Source organism: Apodemus sylvaticus, chromosome 3, assembly GCF_947179515.1.
Source record: "Apodemus sylvaticus chromosome 3, mApoSyl1.1, whole genome shotgun sequence".
NCBI lineage: Eukaryota > Metazoa > Chordata > Mammalia > Rodentia > Muridae > Apodemus > Apodemus sylvaticus.
The window spans coordinates 164,382,801-164,401,362 of record NC_067474.1 but is presented as its reverse complement, the minus strand read 5'-3'; the positions used below and the strand labels follow the sequence as shown (position 1 = coordinate 164,401,362).

The following is an 18,562-nucleotide window of genomic DNA, read 5'->3' as shown; positions in this document are numbered from 1 at the left end:
AATCTCTTAATATATGAGTAAGAACGATATTTTTAATTTCATTTTATATTAAACTTTTCAATTTTTTATTACATAATCATAATTTGAAATTATTTTAAGTGACATACCTTTTCTCTCTTCTTTAGCCTTGGTTTTTCTGCACTCAGATTATTATTGCTAGTCTTGATAAAGATGAAACAGGACAAAGCAGAATTTTGATTTGGTGGGGTGTTTTGTTTTGTTTTGTTTTGCTTTGCTTGGCTTTTGGTTTTTTGGATTTGGTTTTTTTGAGATGGGGTTTCTCTGTATAGCCCTGGCTGTCCTGGAGCTCACTCTGTAGACTAGGCTGGCCTCGAACTCAGAAATCCGCCTGCCTCTGCCTCCCAGAGTGCTGGGATTACAGGCGTGCGCCACCACCGCCCGGCAGATTTGGTGTTTTTAATGGATCAGCAGTCTTACTAAAAATTTGGACCTAGCTAAAATGGCTCGACTGTTAAAAGCACTGGCTACTCTTCCAGAGGACCTGGGTTCGATTCCTGGCACCTATATGGCAGCTTGCAGCTGTCTGGAATTCAGGTTCCAGTGGTCCCTACTCCCTCACACAGACATGCAGGCCAAACACCAACGCACACAAAAGTAAAATAAAAATAAATTACATAAAAACTTATAGTCCTAACATTTTTTCATGTTGGAAAATTGTGTATTGCAAATGAGAATATAATACATGCATTCCATATACATGAGTTTTTAATATACTGTGCTTTATGGGAGAGGCAAAGTTTGAATTGTTCTGTACCACATCTTACATCCTTTCCCTCCAGGTCCTTCATATTTTTCTGTTCTGGAAGAAACTATTGCAGGTTTCTAAGATCCCTAGTGTCCTAGGACACAGAGGCAGTTCCAGTGCAGCATGGTATGTGCAACGATGGATTTGTTGGCAGAGCCATATCCAGAGAGGACAATGGGAGAAGTCTGTGGAGGAAGGAAGGAAGCCCTGCACTAAGAGCACGTCCCACGGTGCAGCTGCATTTGCAAAGCACAGTTTTCCAAAACAAAGAGGACAAGGGAAAGCAGGACCAGGGAGGAGGGCAGGTCAGGATGGGGAAATGTTAGTTACTCGGGATGGTCAGAAAGCCACATCTGCCGTGGTGGACAAAAGACAAAGAGGCTGGAGGTAGTGTGACCAGACTGGTATGAGAAACTACCAACCCAGTGTCTACAGGGAGAGTACTTTATTAGATCACTGTGGTCACAGTGTAGAGGGTAGGATGTAGGTAGACAAATGCAGCGCCGTGAAGACCAGTTGGAAAGTTGCTACTTGAAGAGAGCTTCTTCAGGCAGTGCCAAAAGGGAGATGGGGGCTGTTTTGATCTTAGAAGCAATGCCCATATCTGGGCATGATGGCTTACTCCTGTCATCTCAGCAGTGAGGAAACTGACAGGGAGATCTCATGGGCCAGCCTTGGCTCCACGAGATCCTGCATCTTCAAAAAGAGAAGGGGGGGGGGGGCGCTGGCAAGATGGTTCAGTGATTAAGAGCACTTGTTCTGACAGAGTAACTGGGTTCAAATACCACACCCACATGGTCGCTCACAACTACCCATAACCCCAGCTCAAATTCCAGGGATCTAGCAGACACACACACTATACTACTGCATGTGGGCAAAACGTAAATGTGCATAAAAAAAATCTAAAATTATACCTGTTGCTTTTTTAATGGATCAATGGTCTTATTAAAAATTTAGACCTAGCTAAGATGGCTCGACTGTTGAAAAGTATGTATGCCTTTGCTTCTGTTTGTAACTCATGCCGCCCACTGTCCGTGCAGTAACCAGAGCCATCTTTAAAATCCAAGTCTCTTCCTGTCAGTGGCCTTTGAAACCTGAATTGTCACATTGTTTACAAAGCTTTACATATTGTGGCTATTTGCCCATCTCTGGTTTTATATCTTAATATCACAGAGCAGATACCTCTGGCCTTTTGTTCTTCAGTTTTACTTCCTCATGACTGCAACTTGTTTCCTGTCATGCTTATCTCTTCCAAATCTCTGCTCCTGTGCCATTCTTCCTACCCCAGCTCATCCTAGGTCCACTTACTTTTTTAGCCAAGCACAGTAGCATATGCCTTTAATCCCAGTACTAGGGAGACAGAAGCAGATGTATCCCTATAAATTCAAGGCTAGCCTGATCTACATAGGGAGTTCCAGGACAGTCAGCCAAAGCTACATAGTGAGACCATGTCTCAAAATTAAAAAAAAAAAAAAAATTGTTGAGATATTGTCTCGGGTATCCCATTCTGCCTTTGGACTTTCTGTGTAGCTAAAGATGACTTTGAACCTGTGTTCCTTCTGCCTTCACCTCCCCGGTGCTGGCATCAGTGGTATGGGCTGGGCTACGAAGTACTGGGGATTGAATCTAGGGCTTTGTGCATTCTAGACAAACGCTCTGTAAATCCACACTGCTTTAAGAATTACAACCTCGGGTTATCTTGTTCATGCACTTGCTTGGTGCTTCCATGAATTGTAAGCTAATAGGACTCAGGTGTCACGTGTCACAGAATCCTAGAATGAGGATTGTCTTGTGAGAACAGAGACTGCTGTGTCCATCCTAGAATAAATGATTGACTAGGTCTGGCATGAGACTTGATCATTTGCATCCAAAGTACCTAGGTGATGTCTGACTCTTGGGCAAAATTGTTGAGGTAGACCTGGAGTTGGAAAGCATTTTTCCAAAAAGCCAGATAGTAAAAATTTGTGTTGGGAATGGAACTGGGTGGAGCTTTATGTATGTGCTAGGCAAGTATTCTACCACTAAGACATACTCCTGGTCCTTAATAACACTTCAAGCTTTGCTTACCATGTAGTTAGACCCAGACCCCTGCGATCTGGATCTAGCCCACAGGCCATGGTGTGCTGGTCCCTGACTTAAAAGACAGTCGTTGAATTTGTTTAGATCTGCAAAAGAGAAATGTGCCAGATGCTTGGGTGGTAAGTGACAGTATGGTCTCTGTACTTGTGAAATTCAAAATTATGGAGAAGCTGCCACTGGGCAGATAACCACACTGGTATTTATCAATACTGTGTGAAAAGCCACGAGAGGAAATTACAGGGCGAGGTAAAGCCCTCTAACAGGTGCTTCAAGGAGCCAGAGCTCCTCAGCTATCTCTTGGCTGCTGTCAGTTTCACGTTAGTGTCCCTCACTCCTTTTCTCCTGTTAACTTCTCATCTGTCTTCTGCTTTGCTTTCTGTTCTTCAGAATGCTTCTCTCTACTGGAATGTAGTGTGTGCCATGTGCACCGTCTACCCTCCCTACCTCACTGGCGTGGCCCTTCCCTTACTAAGCTCTGTGTCTGCGGCATCAGGTTATTAGTAGGAGTTCAGAATGTGTATGTCTAGAGGTTGGAGAGATGACTGAGCCTGCTACTGCTACAGAGAACTGAAGTTGGGTTTGCAGCACCTGTGTGAGACAGCTCACAATCCTAGGTAACTCTAGCCAGTGCCAACCTTCTGACCTCCATGCACTCACACACACACACACACACACACACACCACACACACACACACCTTATGACACATTAAGATCCTTGGAAGCTCATAAGCAAACAGGTTTGGGAAGGGGCTTCAATTTTTTTAAAAGGTGTTGTTATTTGAACTATCAAATTCTGATCAAAATTCAGTTGGAGGTTGATTTCCCCCCCAATCCCAAGGGTGACGAGAAATTGTTTATTCCCACTTATGCTTAGCCATTGCATGTAGAGAAAGCCACCATCACACCTTCGTGACTTTGGGGTGTGTGTGTGTGTGATGGTAGTTTGACTAACTTAAAGACTTATTGACGAAATCCCCAAGATAAAAGGTTTTTTTCAAAAAAATATTTATTTATTTTATGTATATGAGTGCTCTATCTATAAGTATACCTGCATTCCAGAAGAGGGCATCTGATCCCATTGTAGATGGTTGTGAGCCACCATGTGGTTGCTGGGAATTGAACTCAGGACCTCTGGAAGAGCAGTCAGTGCTCTTAACTTCTGAGCCATCTCTCCAGCCCTGATAAAGGACTTTTGTACATGGTGATTTTTAGATGAAAAAGCAGACATTTCTCTTTTTGGTGGAAGAATCCCATATTGTAAACAGGTTTTAAGGGGAGAATACTAAAGGACTATCCAGCTCACTTTTCAAGACTACGGAGAAACTGGGGAAAAAAACCCAGCGGTACAATGAAATTTTTTTCAAAGATTTATTTAAGCAGGGCAGTAGTGGCACACGCCTTTAATCCCAGCACTTGAGAGGCAGAGGATTTCTGAGTTTGAGGCCAGCCTGCTCTACAAAATGAGTTCAGGACAGCCAGGGGGCTATACAGAGAAACCCTGTCTTGAAAAACCAAAAAAAAAAAAAAAAAAAGATTTATTTAATCATTTTTATTATGTGTTTATGATGTGTCTTTATGAGTTTATATGCCCTGCAGTGCCTGCCAAGTCTAGAAGGCATTGAATCTCCTGGTTCTGGAATTAACAGGTAGTTCTGAGCCATCTCATGTGGTTGCTGGGAACTGAACCCAGGTCCTCTGGAAGAGAGCAAGTACTCTTAACCCCTGAACTATCTCACCAGCCTCCTGGTTACTTTATTTACTTTTTCTGATTACTTTGAAAATTGGAGGCACCATGATAGTTGACTCTTAAATGTGTCCATGTATATATCTCTTGAAATCAAAGTTTTTTTATTAGTAAATTATGCTAATTATACATAATGTAATATATAGCCATTAAAAAGTCTCTTCACACCTTTAATCCCAGCAGTCTTCTTATTATGAGCTGGCAAAGTAGATCAGCAGGTGAAGTCGCCTGCTGCCCGAGTTCCATGTCAGGAGCCCCGTGACTGAGGGACAGGGCCGACTCTACACTTGTCATTTGGCTTCCACCTCACTGCAGCACATGTGTCCCCAGCTCTCACTATAATAAACAAACAGATGAATAAACAAATAGCATTTTAAAATTTAAAAATAAAGCAATAAAGAAGGCGCCCAACAACAACCTGCAGCTTCTCCTTGCATGTGCACACCTGCATGCACACAGAGAAGGATGCCCATGTGTGCACACAACCGTTAATCATCTTATTAACATGATTTTATTTAAGAGGACTTTCTCAGGTCTTTTAGAAGGTTTATCTGTTGGTCATTCTCCAGCTATTTGGTAGGAAGATCATATACTAAAAAATTTAAAGATGAAAAGATTATTGTTTAGGAAAGACTTAGTTTTCTGGAATTATTAGACTATTATTAGACCCAATACTCATCTCCCCAACTTTAATAATAATAATAATAATCCTAAACTTTAAAAAGAAACAAGAACGTCTTCCTCGTCATGCACCAAACACTGCTGTCCCTTTGAGGTAGCACTACTTATATAGGAAATACCTGCCGCAGAGCTGGAGAGAACACATGGAGCACGGCTCAGCAGTTACGAGCATATTTTGCTCTTGAAGAGGTCTCAAGTTCAGTTCTCAGAACCAACAGTGGGTGGCTGCTCACAACTTCCTGTAACTCTGGCTCTGTGGGGTCCAACACCCTGTTCTGGCCTCTTCAGGCTTCTGCCTTCACACATGTGCAGTCCCACACATAGACACATATATACTTTTAAAAATTATAATGAACCCTTTAAAAAGAAAACACATGGATCAAGTAGAGAACTAGAATCTGATTTGTAAGCCTAGCGGTAGTGGCATACATCTTTAATCCCAGCACGTGGTGAATCTCTGAGTTCAAGGCCAGCCTCCTCTACAGAGAGAATTCCGTGATAGCCAGGGCTACCCAGAGGAACCCTGTCACCCTGTCTCAAAAAAAAAAAAAAAAAAAAAAAAAAAAGAGAGAGAGAGAGTGAGAGAGAGAGAGAAATGATTTGCATTATACTTATTTTAATTCACATATATAAAATTTCTCTTAAACAACAACCATTTCAGTTCATTGGTGCTTTGGGCTTTTAATTTCTCAGTCATAAGGAGCTTCAACATCTATCCTCTTAATTATCTTCCCTTTGGAGTAGTTAGAAGATCTGGCCCTCAGGAGGTTCTGGTGACTTTTCTTCCCTGGCATTTTCCTTCTCTGGAATCCCTGATGCCTAAGATCCTGCCCTCCCCATTTCCCTGTGTTGGCCCTTTGCTGTGTGCTCTTCCCCCCCAGAGTTCCGTTCATTTCCCACTTCTTTCTACATGTTCTCTCCTTTCTTCCCACCCAGGACTATGAGAGTAAATTGCAGGCCTTGCAGAGGCAGGTTGAGACTCGATCTCTGGCTGCAGAGACAACGGAAGAGGAGGAGGAGGAGGAGGAAGGTGAGAGCGGGAGCCTGGAGCTTTCATTTTTTCTTCTGGATCAACACTATCAACCAGTCCTTTGACCTGTTACAGAGCTGGGGTCTTCAGATCTGCCCTGCTATTTACTGACCCTGCAGAAAATGGTGTAAAAGATGTCCATTGCTGCAACTCTAGGGTATTCTATAGGGTGGTGGAGGGTCGTTAGTATGTATTTCTAACTAACATTTCTAAGGTTTCCAAGGACCATCTTCATCTAATCCTTCGGGAAGGTGACGTAGAGCATCTCTCATGACTGCACGTTGGGACTTCATGGGTCAGCCTCATGTAAATACAGAGCATAATCATTGCTTACACAGTTGTTCAACTTTCTAGTTCCCATCCCAGATTCCCTGCTCAGGGTTTTGGATCGTGTTGGTGCTCTCAAAGTCATTGTGGGCAGATTTGTTTGACTGTGACAGTCTTGCTGGGTAGCCTTGTAGGACTGTCTGGCCTGACAGTGTGGTAGACTGACCTTGAACTAAAGTTACTCTTCCTGCCACAGTGTCCTAAGTCCTGAGACTGTAGGCTTGCACAGCATGGCTGGATTATTATTGCTAGTTACATTGATTAGTCATGCCTGCCTGTCTTTATTTTCCAGGACTTCTTACCTGAATTGGGGCCGTTTTTGTTAGTTACTGTCACATTATGAAAGTGTGCAATATAGTAAAGATTAAAGACTTTGAAAATTATACTTACACATTAGAATTATATTAAGAAGAAAAAAAAGAAGGAAAAGAGGGTTGGCGAGATGGCTCCTTAGGTAAGGGTGTCAGTTGCCCAGACTGGTGACCTAAGTTTGATCTGTGGAACCCACATTATCAAAAGAGGCAGCCAACTCTCACAAGCTGTATTTTAAGTCACTACATGCATGTAACGGCACACATCTTTTCCCCCAATGCATAAATAACTAATAAAATATTTATTTATTTATTTATTTATTTATTTATTTATAGAACAGCACTTGGAAGGTTGAAGAGGATGAGGAGTTGAGGCCAGTCTTGACTGCATAACATGTTCGAGGCCAACCTGTCTCAACCAAACCAAACAGCCACAACTATATTCTTTTTATTTTAGGTTTCCTGAAGTATATATGCTGTAGTGGAGAGACAGCACGAGTTATGGTTGCTAAATCTCTGTTACATAAGCTTCCTTTGCTCTTTCAGTTCCTTGGACACAGCATGAATTTGAGCTGGCCCAGTGGGCGTTCCGGAAGTGGAAGTCTCACCAGTTTACTTCGTTAAGGGACCTGCTCTGGGGCAATGCGGTGTACCTGAAGGAAGCCAATGCCATCAGCGTGGAACTGAAGAAAAAGGTATGGAGGGTGACAAGAACCGACACAAGTGTTCTGGAGGCACAGTGGGTCCCTCTCAACTAACAGCTTCAATTCACCTTTCCCTGGGGGTCTCAGCTGTTCTAGGCCATGAATCAACTTTATTTCATATATGTGCCAGGACAACATAGGTCACAATTAAACATTTTACAACAGCTGTTTCTGGCTCATTTTATAAGTGTGTGCATTTTAAAGGGGAGCTGGATAGTCTTATTAATAGATAAATGCTTGTTAGATTTCTGGGAAAAGAGTTTTGGTTTTATTTTAGGTCTCTATCTTTAGCTCACACCTCTGAGAACCCTGAGCCCCTTGTCAACCAGTTTGCTCCTCTTCTAGGGCCCGAGGGTTACTGAGTAGGGGACAGGTGTGTCTGCACTCAGACAGCAGAGCCTACTCCAGAGCAGTCAAGTTGAACTAATAGTTCTGTAGCTCTGTTGCTTCCTCTGCAAACCTGGGTTGACAGCCGAGCCTGCCACCAGGTGAGGAGAGATGGACGGCTAGACCTGCGGCTGGCCCTCGCTTCCCCAGAAGCACTCTCCACTGAGCTCAGCCTCCAACCTCCAGACAACCTTAGGAAGTCTCTGAGTGTCCTGTGGGCCTCACTACTTAACCAACCACTGGGGACCTTATTGTAGGATGGGAAAAACGCAGACCACCTGCCTAGAAAATTCACTGGCTGCTCCTAGGGGTGTGATTTACATCTCTGTACTCACCTCTCAGAAACACTTTTATTAGCCATTTTCTTCATTCAGTGGACTAAAGTCAGGAGCTGTATCTTCCTTCTAAGTTCTGTACCTGTTACCTAGTTAGTATTTGTTGGTAAAAATACAAGGCAACATAGCAAGAAGTAATTGATATGATGCACTGAGGACACTTACTGCATGGTAAAGGCTTGAAGAGTGATAGCTGTCATCCCCTGCGCTCAGCTGAAAAGCTGCGTGTGCTTCCTCTCTCATAGCGAGGGACTGGGTCCACCTCTGATCTTTGTTTATGTTTCACGGGAGTCTTCATTTGTCCACTGAGGTTTTCGCTTGTGGAAAAAACAAAAACAAAAAACTATGCGCGCGCACGCATGCACACACACACATTGCCACTCCAGGAAAGTCTGTAAATACCTGAGTTTAAAATTAAGATTGTGGACTGGAGAGATGGCTCATTGACTGCTCTTCCCAAGGTCCTGAGTTCAATTCCCAGCAACCACATGGTGGCCCAGGACCATCTATAATGAGATTTGGTGCCCCTTCTGGTGTGCAGGCATGCAGGCAGGCAGAACATTGTATACATAATAAATACATCTTTAAAAAAAATTAAAATTGTTCCCTGGGGCTGGAGAGATGGCTCAGTGGTTAAGATCACCGACTGTTCTTCCAGAGGTCATGAGTTCAAATCCCAGCAACTACATGGTGGCTCACAACTGTCGGTAAAGAGATCTGAAGCCCTCTTTTGATGCGTCTGAAGACAGATACAGTGTACTCACATATAATAAATAAATAAATAAATAAATCTAAAAAAAAAAAGAAGATTGTTCCCTGAGTTTAAAATGTAGGTGGTCAGTTTTTTTCAGCTAGTCATAAGCTTATTATTATTGTTGTTGTTGAATATATGCTCTGTCGTATTGCCCTCTTTCCCCTTGGCCATGCCCTCGCCTCCTCTGAGTCGTCCCTACTGAGAGAGTGCTGTGCATGCTTTTCCATCCTTGTCCTCTCCTTCCAGGTGCAGTTCCAGTTTGTTCTGCTGACAGACACGCTGTATTCCCCTTTGCCTCCTGAATTACTTCCCACGGAGTCGGAGAAAACTCACGAGGACAGACCTTTCCCTCGGACAGTGGTGGCGGTGGAAGTCCAGGATCTGAAGAACGGAGCAACACATTATTGGTCTTTGGATAAACTCAAGTAGGAAAATATTCATAAAAGATTATTTTTTAAAAGAAAATAGCCTGGCATGGTAGTATATGCCTTTAATCCCAGCACTTTAATCTCAGGAGGCAGAGGCAGGTGGATCTCTGTGAGTTCGAGGCCAGTCTGGTCTGCAGAGTGAGTTCCAGGACAGCTGGGCTATGCAGAAAATCCCTTTAGTCAAAAAACACAACAGCAACAAGAAGTGAACTATTTAAGTGGGTTCCCTCACGCTCAGCTCTCTGAGGGTGACGGCAGTTTTTTCTCTGTGGCTTCTAAGTGCTGTGACTGGTCGACAGTATTATTGCCCATTCATGTTTTTCTAAAGTCAGTGAGACTCACTATTCTGACGACTTTGATACATGTTGATTTTCACATTTACTTTCATAGACCTTCTTAGACGAGCCAGTTCTGTGTCTAGTTCTCTCTTGGATCTGGCTGTCTTCCCTCTTACTTTAGTCTCGGGCCTCAGGATAATCTTTAATAAACAGGGAAGTGATCGTTTTTCTCACTGTCTAGATATATTTGAGATGTCAAACACCAATTAAACTACATTTCGTCCATGACTGTGGGTCTCTCTCCCTCTATCTTTCTCCCTCGCTCCCCTCTCCCTTTTCTCTCACGCACGTGTGCACACACACATTTTACTCTGTGTTTTGCTTACTTTTGGTGCCTTGTCTCTGCTCATACCTTTTGGACCCTGAGGATGTAGGTTTCTCTGTTTCTGTTAGAGTCGCATTAAGTGATATGAGCAGCCTCTTAAAATACCTGGCATGCAAGAGATTCCCAAAATAAAGTTTCATGTAGCCCATGGTGTTGACTCAGTGCACCCCATGTTCGCTCACTAGGCAGAGACTGGATCTGATGCGAGAGATGTATGACAGGGCTGGGGAGGTGGCCTCCAGTGCCCAAGACGACAGCGAGGCGACCATGACTGGCAGCGATCCATTCTACGACCGCTTCCACTGGTTCAAACTTGTGGGAAGGTATGTCATGGTTTTGTTGTTGGTTTGTTTTTTTTTTTAAATGAATAACAAGTACTTTTAACTTTTTAAATGTCAGTAGAAAGTATCCAGGGGAAGGAGTACATAAAACCTCCTTCCCAGGCTAGGGGAGCTCACCCTGGACAGGTTCAGTTCCTAGTAGCATTAGAAGAAAATTACAAACAATCAGAAAAACCGCCTCCTCTCTAAATCTTACCCAGAACCACTGTGTTGTTTAAAGCATTTACTTTAGTTTCACACAGTCTGCAGATTTTTTTATGTCAGACTTTGTAGCCAGCGTATTTGACAGTCATCCTAGACTCTAAACTTTCTTACAATGTGTTTCAAGAAAATGTTTTTGAATCCAGTACACTTTAGGTAGACATCACAGTGTGTATTACCAGGCTGCAGTTGTTACCCAGAACCTATTGGCCCTCCATGAATTTTCTTAGAAGAGTTTGTCTTGCTTTAGTCGTTGCCCAGGGCAGGTTAACTGCACCCCAGGCTCAGCCCTTTTGGGTCTCTGCATCCATCACGTTCAGCATTTGATGAAAACAAAAATGCTTCTGCGAAGTTACGTGGAAATATGTTCTCAAGAGGTTTAACATGTAAAAGCAAGGAATTGTGAATGCTTAAGAGGGATTTTATTTTATTTTATTTTATTCTATTTTATTTTATGGGGACAGGTGTTCTGCCTGCATGTTTATCTGTATGTCATATGCATGCCTGATACCCATCTAGGCCAGAAGAGGGCCCTGAATCCTCTGGACTGGACTTACAAATGGTTGTGAGCTACTCTGTGGGTTCTGGGAACCAAATCTGAGTCCTTCCACAAGAGCCACCAGTGCCTTTAACCATTGACCTACCCCTCCAGCCCCAGGAATACAAACTTACTGGTTTTGAGCTTACTGGTTTCTGACTTTTGAGTTACTGTGATGGCATGTGAAGGAACCCACTAGAACGGTGTTGCAGAAATCAACCTTTTCCACTCTACTCTGATAGAGACTAGGGTTTGCAGGCGTGGGCCGTACAGACATCTCACACAAGCATATGCCGCTTCAGCACACAATGGTACATCCATTTGGTTTTCTGTTCTGACTGACAAGAGAACTCAAACACTCAAGGCCTTATTATCTCTCTCACGCCTGGCTCCTGGAGGACAGGATGCTCGTCCTGTGTGAGCTGGAGAACAGGAACATTTTGTCGTGTCGTAGTTCCCTGAGATGGGCTGCTCAGGGACGCTCTTTGCTTTCCTGACTCTGAGGGTCTTTCCTTACAGATCTTCTCAGCCTACTCATTCCCTTGTACCTGGGCTGTGCAGTTTATGTTCATTTTACCCCTTGCTTGTCTATTTGCTTTTACTGTGATGATTCTGTCAGTGCGTTCTATCCTGTTGGCACCTGAGCATCCTGTTTAACCAACTATTCCTCTCTCCCTGCCTGTGTTAATCGGCGTCTTACCTGGTGTCTAGCTCCCCTATTTTCCACGGCTGTGTGAATGAGCGCCTTGCCGACCGCACACCCTCCCCCACTTTTTCCACGGCCGATTCCGACATCACTGAACTGGCCGACGAGCAGCAGGATGCCATGGAGGACTTTGATGATGAGGCATTCGTGGATGACACCGGCTCTGACGCAGGGACGGAAGAGGGATCAGAGCTCTTCAGTGATGGGCATGACCCATTTTACGACCGATCCCCTTGGTTCATTTTAGTAGGAAGGTTGGTGAGGTCATTGTGAGAAAGGCCAAAAGGGACCAGCTCTTATTCTAAATGCCTCTGTGCAATTTTGGCTAGAAAGAAAGCCCAGGCCTTATCCACGAGGCAGTCCACTTAGTATTCTATAAAGCAGCTTATGAAGACTACATGGAGGCTGGCCTGACCCTAAATTGCCCAGTAATTCAGCTAAGACTCAGAGGTAGTTGTTTTCAGTAATGTTACTGTAGTCCAGATGCTTCATCTCCAAAAGAATGTGGTTATTGAAGAGTAATGGGTAGCACTAGCAGGGGCAGAGCAAGCCTGAGGCCAGGCTGAAGAGTTTGTGGCAGTTGATAATAAAGGAATGCAGTGGACTTGGTCACACAAAAGAATAGGAGTGCCTAGCTCTCCTTTGGCGATGAGGGATGTTGTGCTGTGTTCTGAGCCTATCTTGGGCTTCTGCCAGAAATAATCTGTTGATTTATGTGAATCTCAGGAAGTTACCACCATCATCAGTATTTGTTGGTAGTACAGGAAACTGCTTTATGTTGAGGTCATTGTCTCTGCTGTTGCTGCGCATATCCATCTATCCCGATATTTCGATCATCCATAGCTCCTCTTCAGATTAAAGTAATTTTGAATTTGATAATAGAATGCTCATTTCTATAAGCTGGGTGTGGTGATGCATACCCACAGTCTCAGCACTTGGGGTGGAGGCAGGAATATTAGGAGTCAGGGTTATACTAAAATTATCAATGCATAAGAACCACACAACGCTGAACCCTTTTGCAAATCAGGGGTCTAACACTGTTGAGTGGTCAGCACCAGTTACACAGCAGTGCAGTGAGTCTCCTGAAACAGCAGAGACACAGGACTAAAATCCAGTTGTCATATGGTATCGGACACCTAGAGGCACCCACTGTAGAAGATAATGGAAGGGCGGAAAGAAAAGCTTTCAGATAGAAGTGAATACCTAAGTTAATATGGTGGTCTGGAGTTTTACAGTGAACAATTGTGCTGAGATTATATAATCACAAGTGTTGTTTGCTTGTGGTGTATCACCAGTGTTAGGATTTAAAGAAGTCTATTTATTTTTATTAAGATTAAGAAAAGTATATACAAATGATGCTTTATTTTCTGGGTTTCTGTGTCCCTCAGGATATTTCCATTCTAGTCTAAGATTGGTGGTTGGAACCAGGTTTTGATCATTAGCTTAGTCACTTTGCTCCTAAATCTGTCACACTGTGAGTAGACAGTGCCATCTTATGTGGGCTGATCAAGAGAATCCTATCACAATGGGTCCTGAGCATCTCTGTCACTAACTCAGGACAGGCAACTTAAATGAGTTAGGGTAAAAAGAGCCTTAAAAAATCCTTTGTCCCTTCATCATTTATATTCTATTATCCATACTAGCAAAGTGAATGTAGCCATTAATACTTCTGCTTAGGACCAGGCACATGGCAGAGGCAGGCAGATCCCTGTTCAACAGCCTGGTCTACATAGTGAGTCCCAGGAGAGTCAGAGCTACATAGTGAGACCCTGTCTCAAAAACAGACAAGACCTGAATCTTTGCATCCTGAGTCAGCTTAGTGGAAGCTTAGGGCAGGGTCATCCCTAATTGGTGGGGTCCTCCCTAATGGGTGCACCTACTGGGTGGAGGAAGGTGTGCACTTTTACGGAGCTGTGGCCTCAGAAGGTGATGTTTCTATTTGTTTGGATTTCTGGGTTCTAGAACCAACACTGTCTTGCAAAAGGCAGCTTGGGGTTTTGGTGATGTGGCTGGGGAGAATTCAGTGGTGGTTTCCTGGGTTCAAATCCTATCACCAAAGAAGATTCTGGGAGAAGGTAAAATAATAGCAGTCAGTAAAGGGAAGAAGAGTCCTCCATTGTTGCCCTCAGCCAAGTTTCTCCAGAAGAACAGCACCATTTGGCTGTGCAGTGGTGGTAGGCTGTAAGAGGGATAACTTTGCTGTTTCTATAATTCCCGGTGTCAGCGTTCACTATTGGCACATAACTATAATTCACTTGTAAAAATTTGCATGTTTCTTTGAATTCCATTTATAGGTTTGCTTCTTGGCCATGGCTGCCTCGGTGAATCTTTGTATCAAGAGTAAAAGAGCTTGTCCCTTTAGCTATTCTCTTACGGCATGTTGGGATGTTATGAACCATCATCATAACTTGGGATGAAATGTAAAATGTATGTCAGTCTTCTGGGCCAAAGGGGGCGAAAGATGGTTAGTCTGTGACCTTTCTCAAGTACCTAAACTGACCTCTTTTCCTCAAGTATCACTCTAATTATGCTGACTTTCTTTATGTTGACGAATTAGTTTTTCTTACTGATGTAACCACATCATTTTCTGCTAATGTGTCCTTTACGTCTTCCCTCTCATCCCCGTTCTCCTTCAGTCTGCTAGGTCAAAGTATAAGGATGTTCAACACAGAGTTAATCATGACACTCCCGTGTAAAGCTTCCCAGGAGAACCTGTGTACAGCCTTGGGCTAAAAGGCTGTATTCTGATAACACAACAAAGATCTGTCTAGTGAGTGCATCCGTGCATCACAGGCCAGTGCCTCTGCCTTGCCATAGACTTTCCTAAAACTGGAAGTGTCCAGTAATGCCGTCAGTGCTGCTGTGTATGGAGAAGCCTGTGCCGTGGGTAGCAGGGACTCTCACCTTTTAGTGTGCAGTAAAATTAGTAATTCTTGGGCTGCTGGCACTGCTTAGCAGTACAGTACCTGCCTAACATGTCAGAGTCCTACAGAACACAGGCACAGCAGTGGATTTATTTTTTCTAATAAGTATACTTAACATAGTAAAATTAACTCATAGCAGAAATGCTAAATGATCTGTGTAGTTAATTTCCATCATAACTTTGCTCTTGAAAACTCAACCTAGTGTAAAGATGGCTTGCTTGTCTGTCCCTTTGTAGGACCTATTTTTCTGAAAATCCTTCCACTTCTGTATAAAGATAAAGGACAGGTAACAGGTCACATTCATGGTTTCTAATATGCATAGATATTCACTTAACAGATACTTATTGAATGTATTTACTGTAAGCCACACCCGCTGCAGAGGGGTAAGCAAAACCAGAGATGGTTCACGTCCTCACAGTCTTAGTCTGGTGAGTGATGAAGATACCGAGTAATAATCACATAAAGTGCAAATTGTAACCACTGTGGAAAAAGAACTGTGTGTAGCAGTTGGGAGGACCTGTGGTGAAGTAGCCTCTCCAGTGAGTTCAAAGCATGGGTGGAGCATCAGTGCAGAGGACTACAGGGCTCTTACTGGTCCAGCCACTCCAAGTGGCCACTCCAACTGGGTGCCTCTGAGGTGAGAGAGAGAGAGAGAGAGTGTGTGTGTGTGTGTGTGTATGTGTGTGAGTGTGTTGAGTTTGGAAGTGAAGTCAGCCATTTGGTTCCATATGCCAACTTCTTAGTTTTCTAAACTCAGAGTAATGGTGTTTGACCCTGTTTGTAATCCTTTTTAGATTACACTTTCATTTATAAGTTTCTGTTCAACAAAAGTTTAACCCTCTGTTACCATTCCCCCCTTGCTTTGGAGCAGACTGAAAGGGAATTAGACACCATAATACTGTTTCCTGTTCATTTGCAGCTATTTTTGTTTGCTTTTCATTCATACTTCTTTGTGTTCCTACATGTTATTACTGTGATGTGTTTTACCCACCTTTGTAATCGCTTTTGTTGTTTTGAGTTGAGACCCCAGGCATTTGCTCCCTCGTCCCTCTCTCCTTGTAAGTCAGTCAGTCTTAGGACAGGAGTGCAGCAGACAGCCCTAGGTGTCGGGTTGGATATGTTTAATTTCCCGGTGTGGTATTTACTCTTTGTCTTTTGTTTGATGCACAAAGATCAGCATATACCAAGTGAGAAGCCAGGGGAACAGTAGGAATTAGATTCCACTTTTCTACCATTAGAGTGAGAGCTCTTAAGATAATTCTAACTGCTTTAAAACAAATGAATAAGACAGGGGAGAGAGCTCAGCCGTGAAGGCATTTACTACCAAGCCCGACCACCTGACCACTCGACACCACTCACGTGGTGGAAAGAGAGCACAGACCTTTCCACGGTTGTCTTTCATCCTCCATACTGTGTGGTGTGGGCATGTCATCCCCTCACCTGCAACACACACACACACACACACAGGCAGATACACGCCCGCACACATGGACACATGGACATACAGTTGTGTAAGAAGATCTACAAAATAACGAACCTTTTAAAAGCACAAACATGATAGGACTTGTCTAGTTAGAAATGTATCAAATGTCAGCCAGGTCTGGTATCTCAGGCCTGTAGTCTCGGTTGCTAGTAAAGTTGAGACAGAAGGATGGAGAATTTTAAAGCTTGCCTAAGCTGAAAGCTTGCCTGAGCTACAGAGAACTAAAAGCCCCGCTTGAGTAATTTAGTGAGACCCTGTCTCAATAGGACTGGAGTGTTGAGGACCTACATAGTTGAGACTCTGGGTCTCTCCCCCAGAGCCCCATAGAAGGAAATAAAAGGAGGCAGGAGAGACCTGTAAATTCCCTCTTGTTTTTGATTCTGTGTCGAGGATCAAAGGCCAACTCCACAGGGGCCAGCTGAGTCCTCTTAGGCTTTATCTTAATTCCCATCCAGTCTCCTGCAAGCTCACTTCACAGAAACATCTGGCTACATAGCCTTTCTGCCTCCTTGACTGGGTCTCACATCTTTTTTTTTTTTTTTTTTCCTTCTGCAGCCAAGCTTTATTGACGTTTTTCATGGAGGGAGACCTCTCACATCTTTTATAGTCCTTTAAGTAAAACAAGACTCCTAGTGCTGGGTGTAAAATCCACATTAGAGCTAGTAACTTCCCTCATATTTCCCTGCACTTATCCCTTGGTTTCTGTCTGTGTATGGAGAGAAGCCAGGTCACTGGTGCAGCGTCCTTACTTCTGAAGATTAAGCTCTTCAGCGGGCTTCTCTCTCCTCACAGCACTCATAGTACTTGAACACTTACTTCCCATGCTGATTTTTTTTTTTTTTGGTAGAGTAATTTGGTGTATGTCGGTCTTTGTCAGCTGCTCTGCCATGCTTTTGCAGTAGTGTATATATTGATTATGTATTAAAAACACACCTGGAAGTAATTCGAGTTATCAGAATTCAGAAATGACCTTGAAAGGCCCAGAAGCCAGCTGAATTTGGGGAGACAGAAAGCCCTCAGCCTCTCCTTCCTCAGATTTTCTGATGTTTGTCTCTCGGTTTCTGTCTACAGGGCATTTGTGTACTTGAGCAACCTGCTGTATCCGGTGCCCCTGATTCACAGGGTGGCCATTGTCAGTGAGAAGGGGGAAGTGCGGGGATTTCTTCGCGTGGCTGTGCAGGCCATCGCAGGTGAGTTAGGAAAAGATGACCTTTGGAGAGCTACAGATTCTTTCCTATAGAAAAGGCAGGCTAGGGGCTGGAGCAATGACTCAGTAGTTAAGAGCACTGACTGCTCTTCCAGAAGACCCAGGTTCAATTCCCAGCAACCACATGGCAGTTTACAACTGTCTGTAACTCCAATTCCAGGAGTCCAACATCCTCATACAGACACATATGCAGACAAAACACCAATGCACATAAAATAAAATTTAAAAAAAGAAATCAGAAAAAGCAGGCTAGCTTCTTGATGCAGGTGACACTTCAGTCACATACATAAATGGTAATGTGTCTGTTCAGGCTTGGAGGCTTGGAGAAGGCCTCCATTAGCTTCCTTTCTATTAGCTTTACCCCACCCCCATCCTAGCTCTCAAGTATCATGATCTCACTTTAGTTGGGGATATTGCTGTTTTGGGAAAACTGTCGGGTAACATAAATAACTCTTGGGTTGACTTTGTAAAAGTGGTGAGCAGTTTAGACTGGTGTAGTGGGTTGTGTCTTTTGAAGCCAGGCTGAGCTCTGTAGTGCCTTCCCACCTCTCACGTGCACTTCCATTCAGTCCTTACTGGCTTTCTTTTTATTTAGCTGATGAAGAAGCTCCTGATTATGGCTCTGGAATTCGACAGTCGGGAACAGCTAAAATATCTTTTGATAATGAATATTTTAATCAGGTAAGAGGTATTTTAGAAAGAAGGTACAAACACCTTGAGGGAAAAAAAATAAGTAAATGGACTTATGAGGAAAGTGTCCAATGCTGACACTCAATTCTCTAGTCTAAAACTCTAGCAATTGTAAAGTGTTGCTTACAGCAGTTACTCAGTAAAATATGAGACACATCTAACAGTTGCAAAGATGAAAAAGCACTAGCACACTGCCTGTACTCAGAGAGCTCTTAGTCCACTTAATTATATGCAAAAATAGTTTGTTGTACAAATAAAAGTC

At 43.4% G+C, this 18,562-nt stretch overlaps 1 protein-coding gene across 3 annotated transcripts in view; it reads left to right on the top strand.

Annotated features, from left to right (window-relative positions):
* Positions 1 to 18,562, top strand: part of Kif1b (kinesin family member 1B) — a 128,155-nt gene that overhangs the window by 74,695 nt on the left and 34,898 nt on the right. For 2 of the 3 annotated variants that reach the window (XM_052178169.1, XM_052178168.1), the window contains exons 21-26: positions 6,208 to 6,301; positions 7,486 to 7,634; positions 9,366 to 9,544; positions 10,396 to 10,533; positions 17,475 to 17,593; positions 18,206 to 18,291. In XM_052178169.1, the coding sequence (XP_052034129.1) occupies positions 6,208 to 6,301; positions 7,486 to 7,634; positions 9,366 to 9,544; positions 10,396 to 10,533; positions 17,475 to 17,593; positions 18,206 to 18,291 (765 nt within the window). Of the gene's footprint in view, positions 1 to 6,207; positions 6,302 to 7,485; positions 7,635 to 9,365; positions 9,545 to 10,395; positions 10,534 to 12,001; positions 12,251 to 17,474; positions 17,594 to 18,205; positions 18,292 to 18,562 lie in introns of all 3 variants that reach the window. The other variant, XM_052178171.1, reaches the window with a different exon arrangement.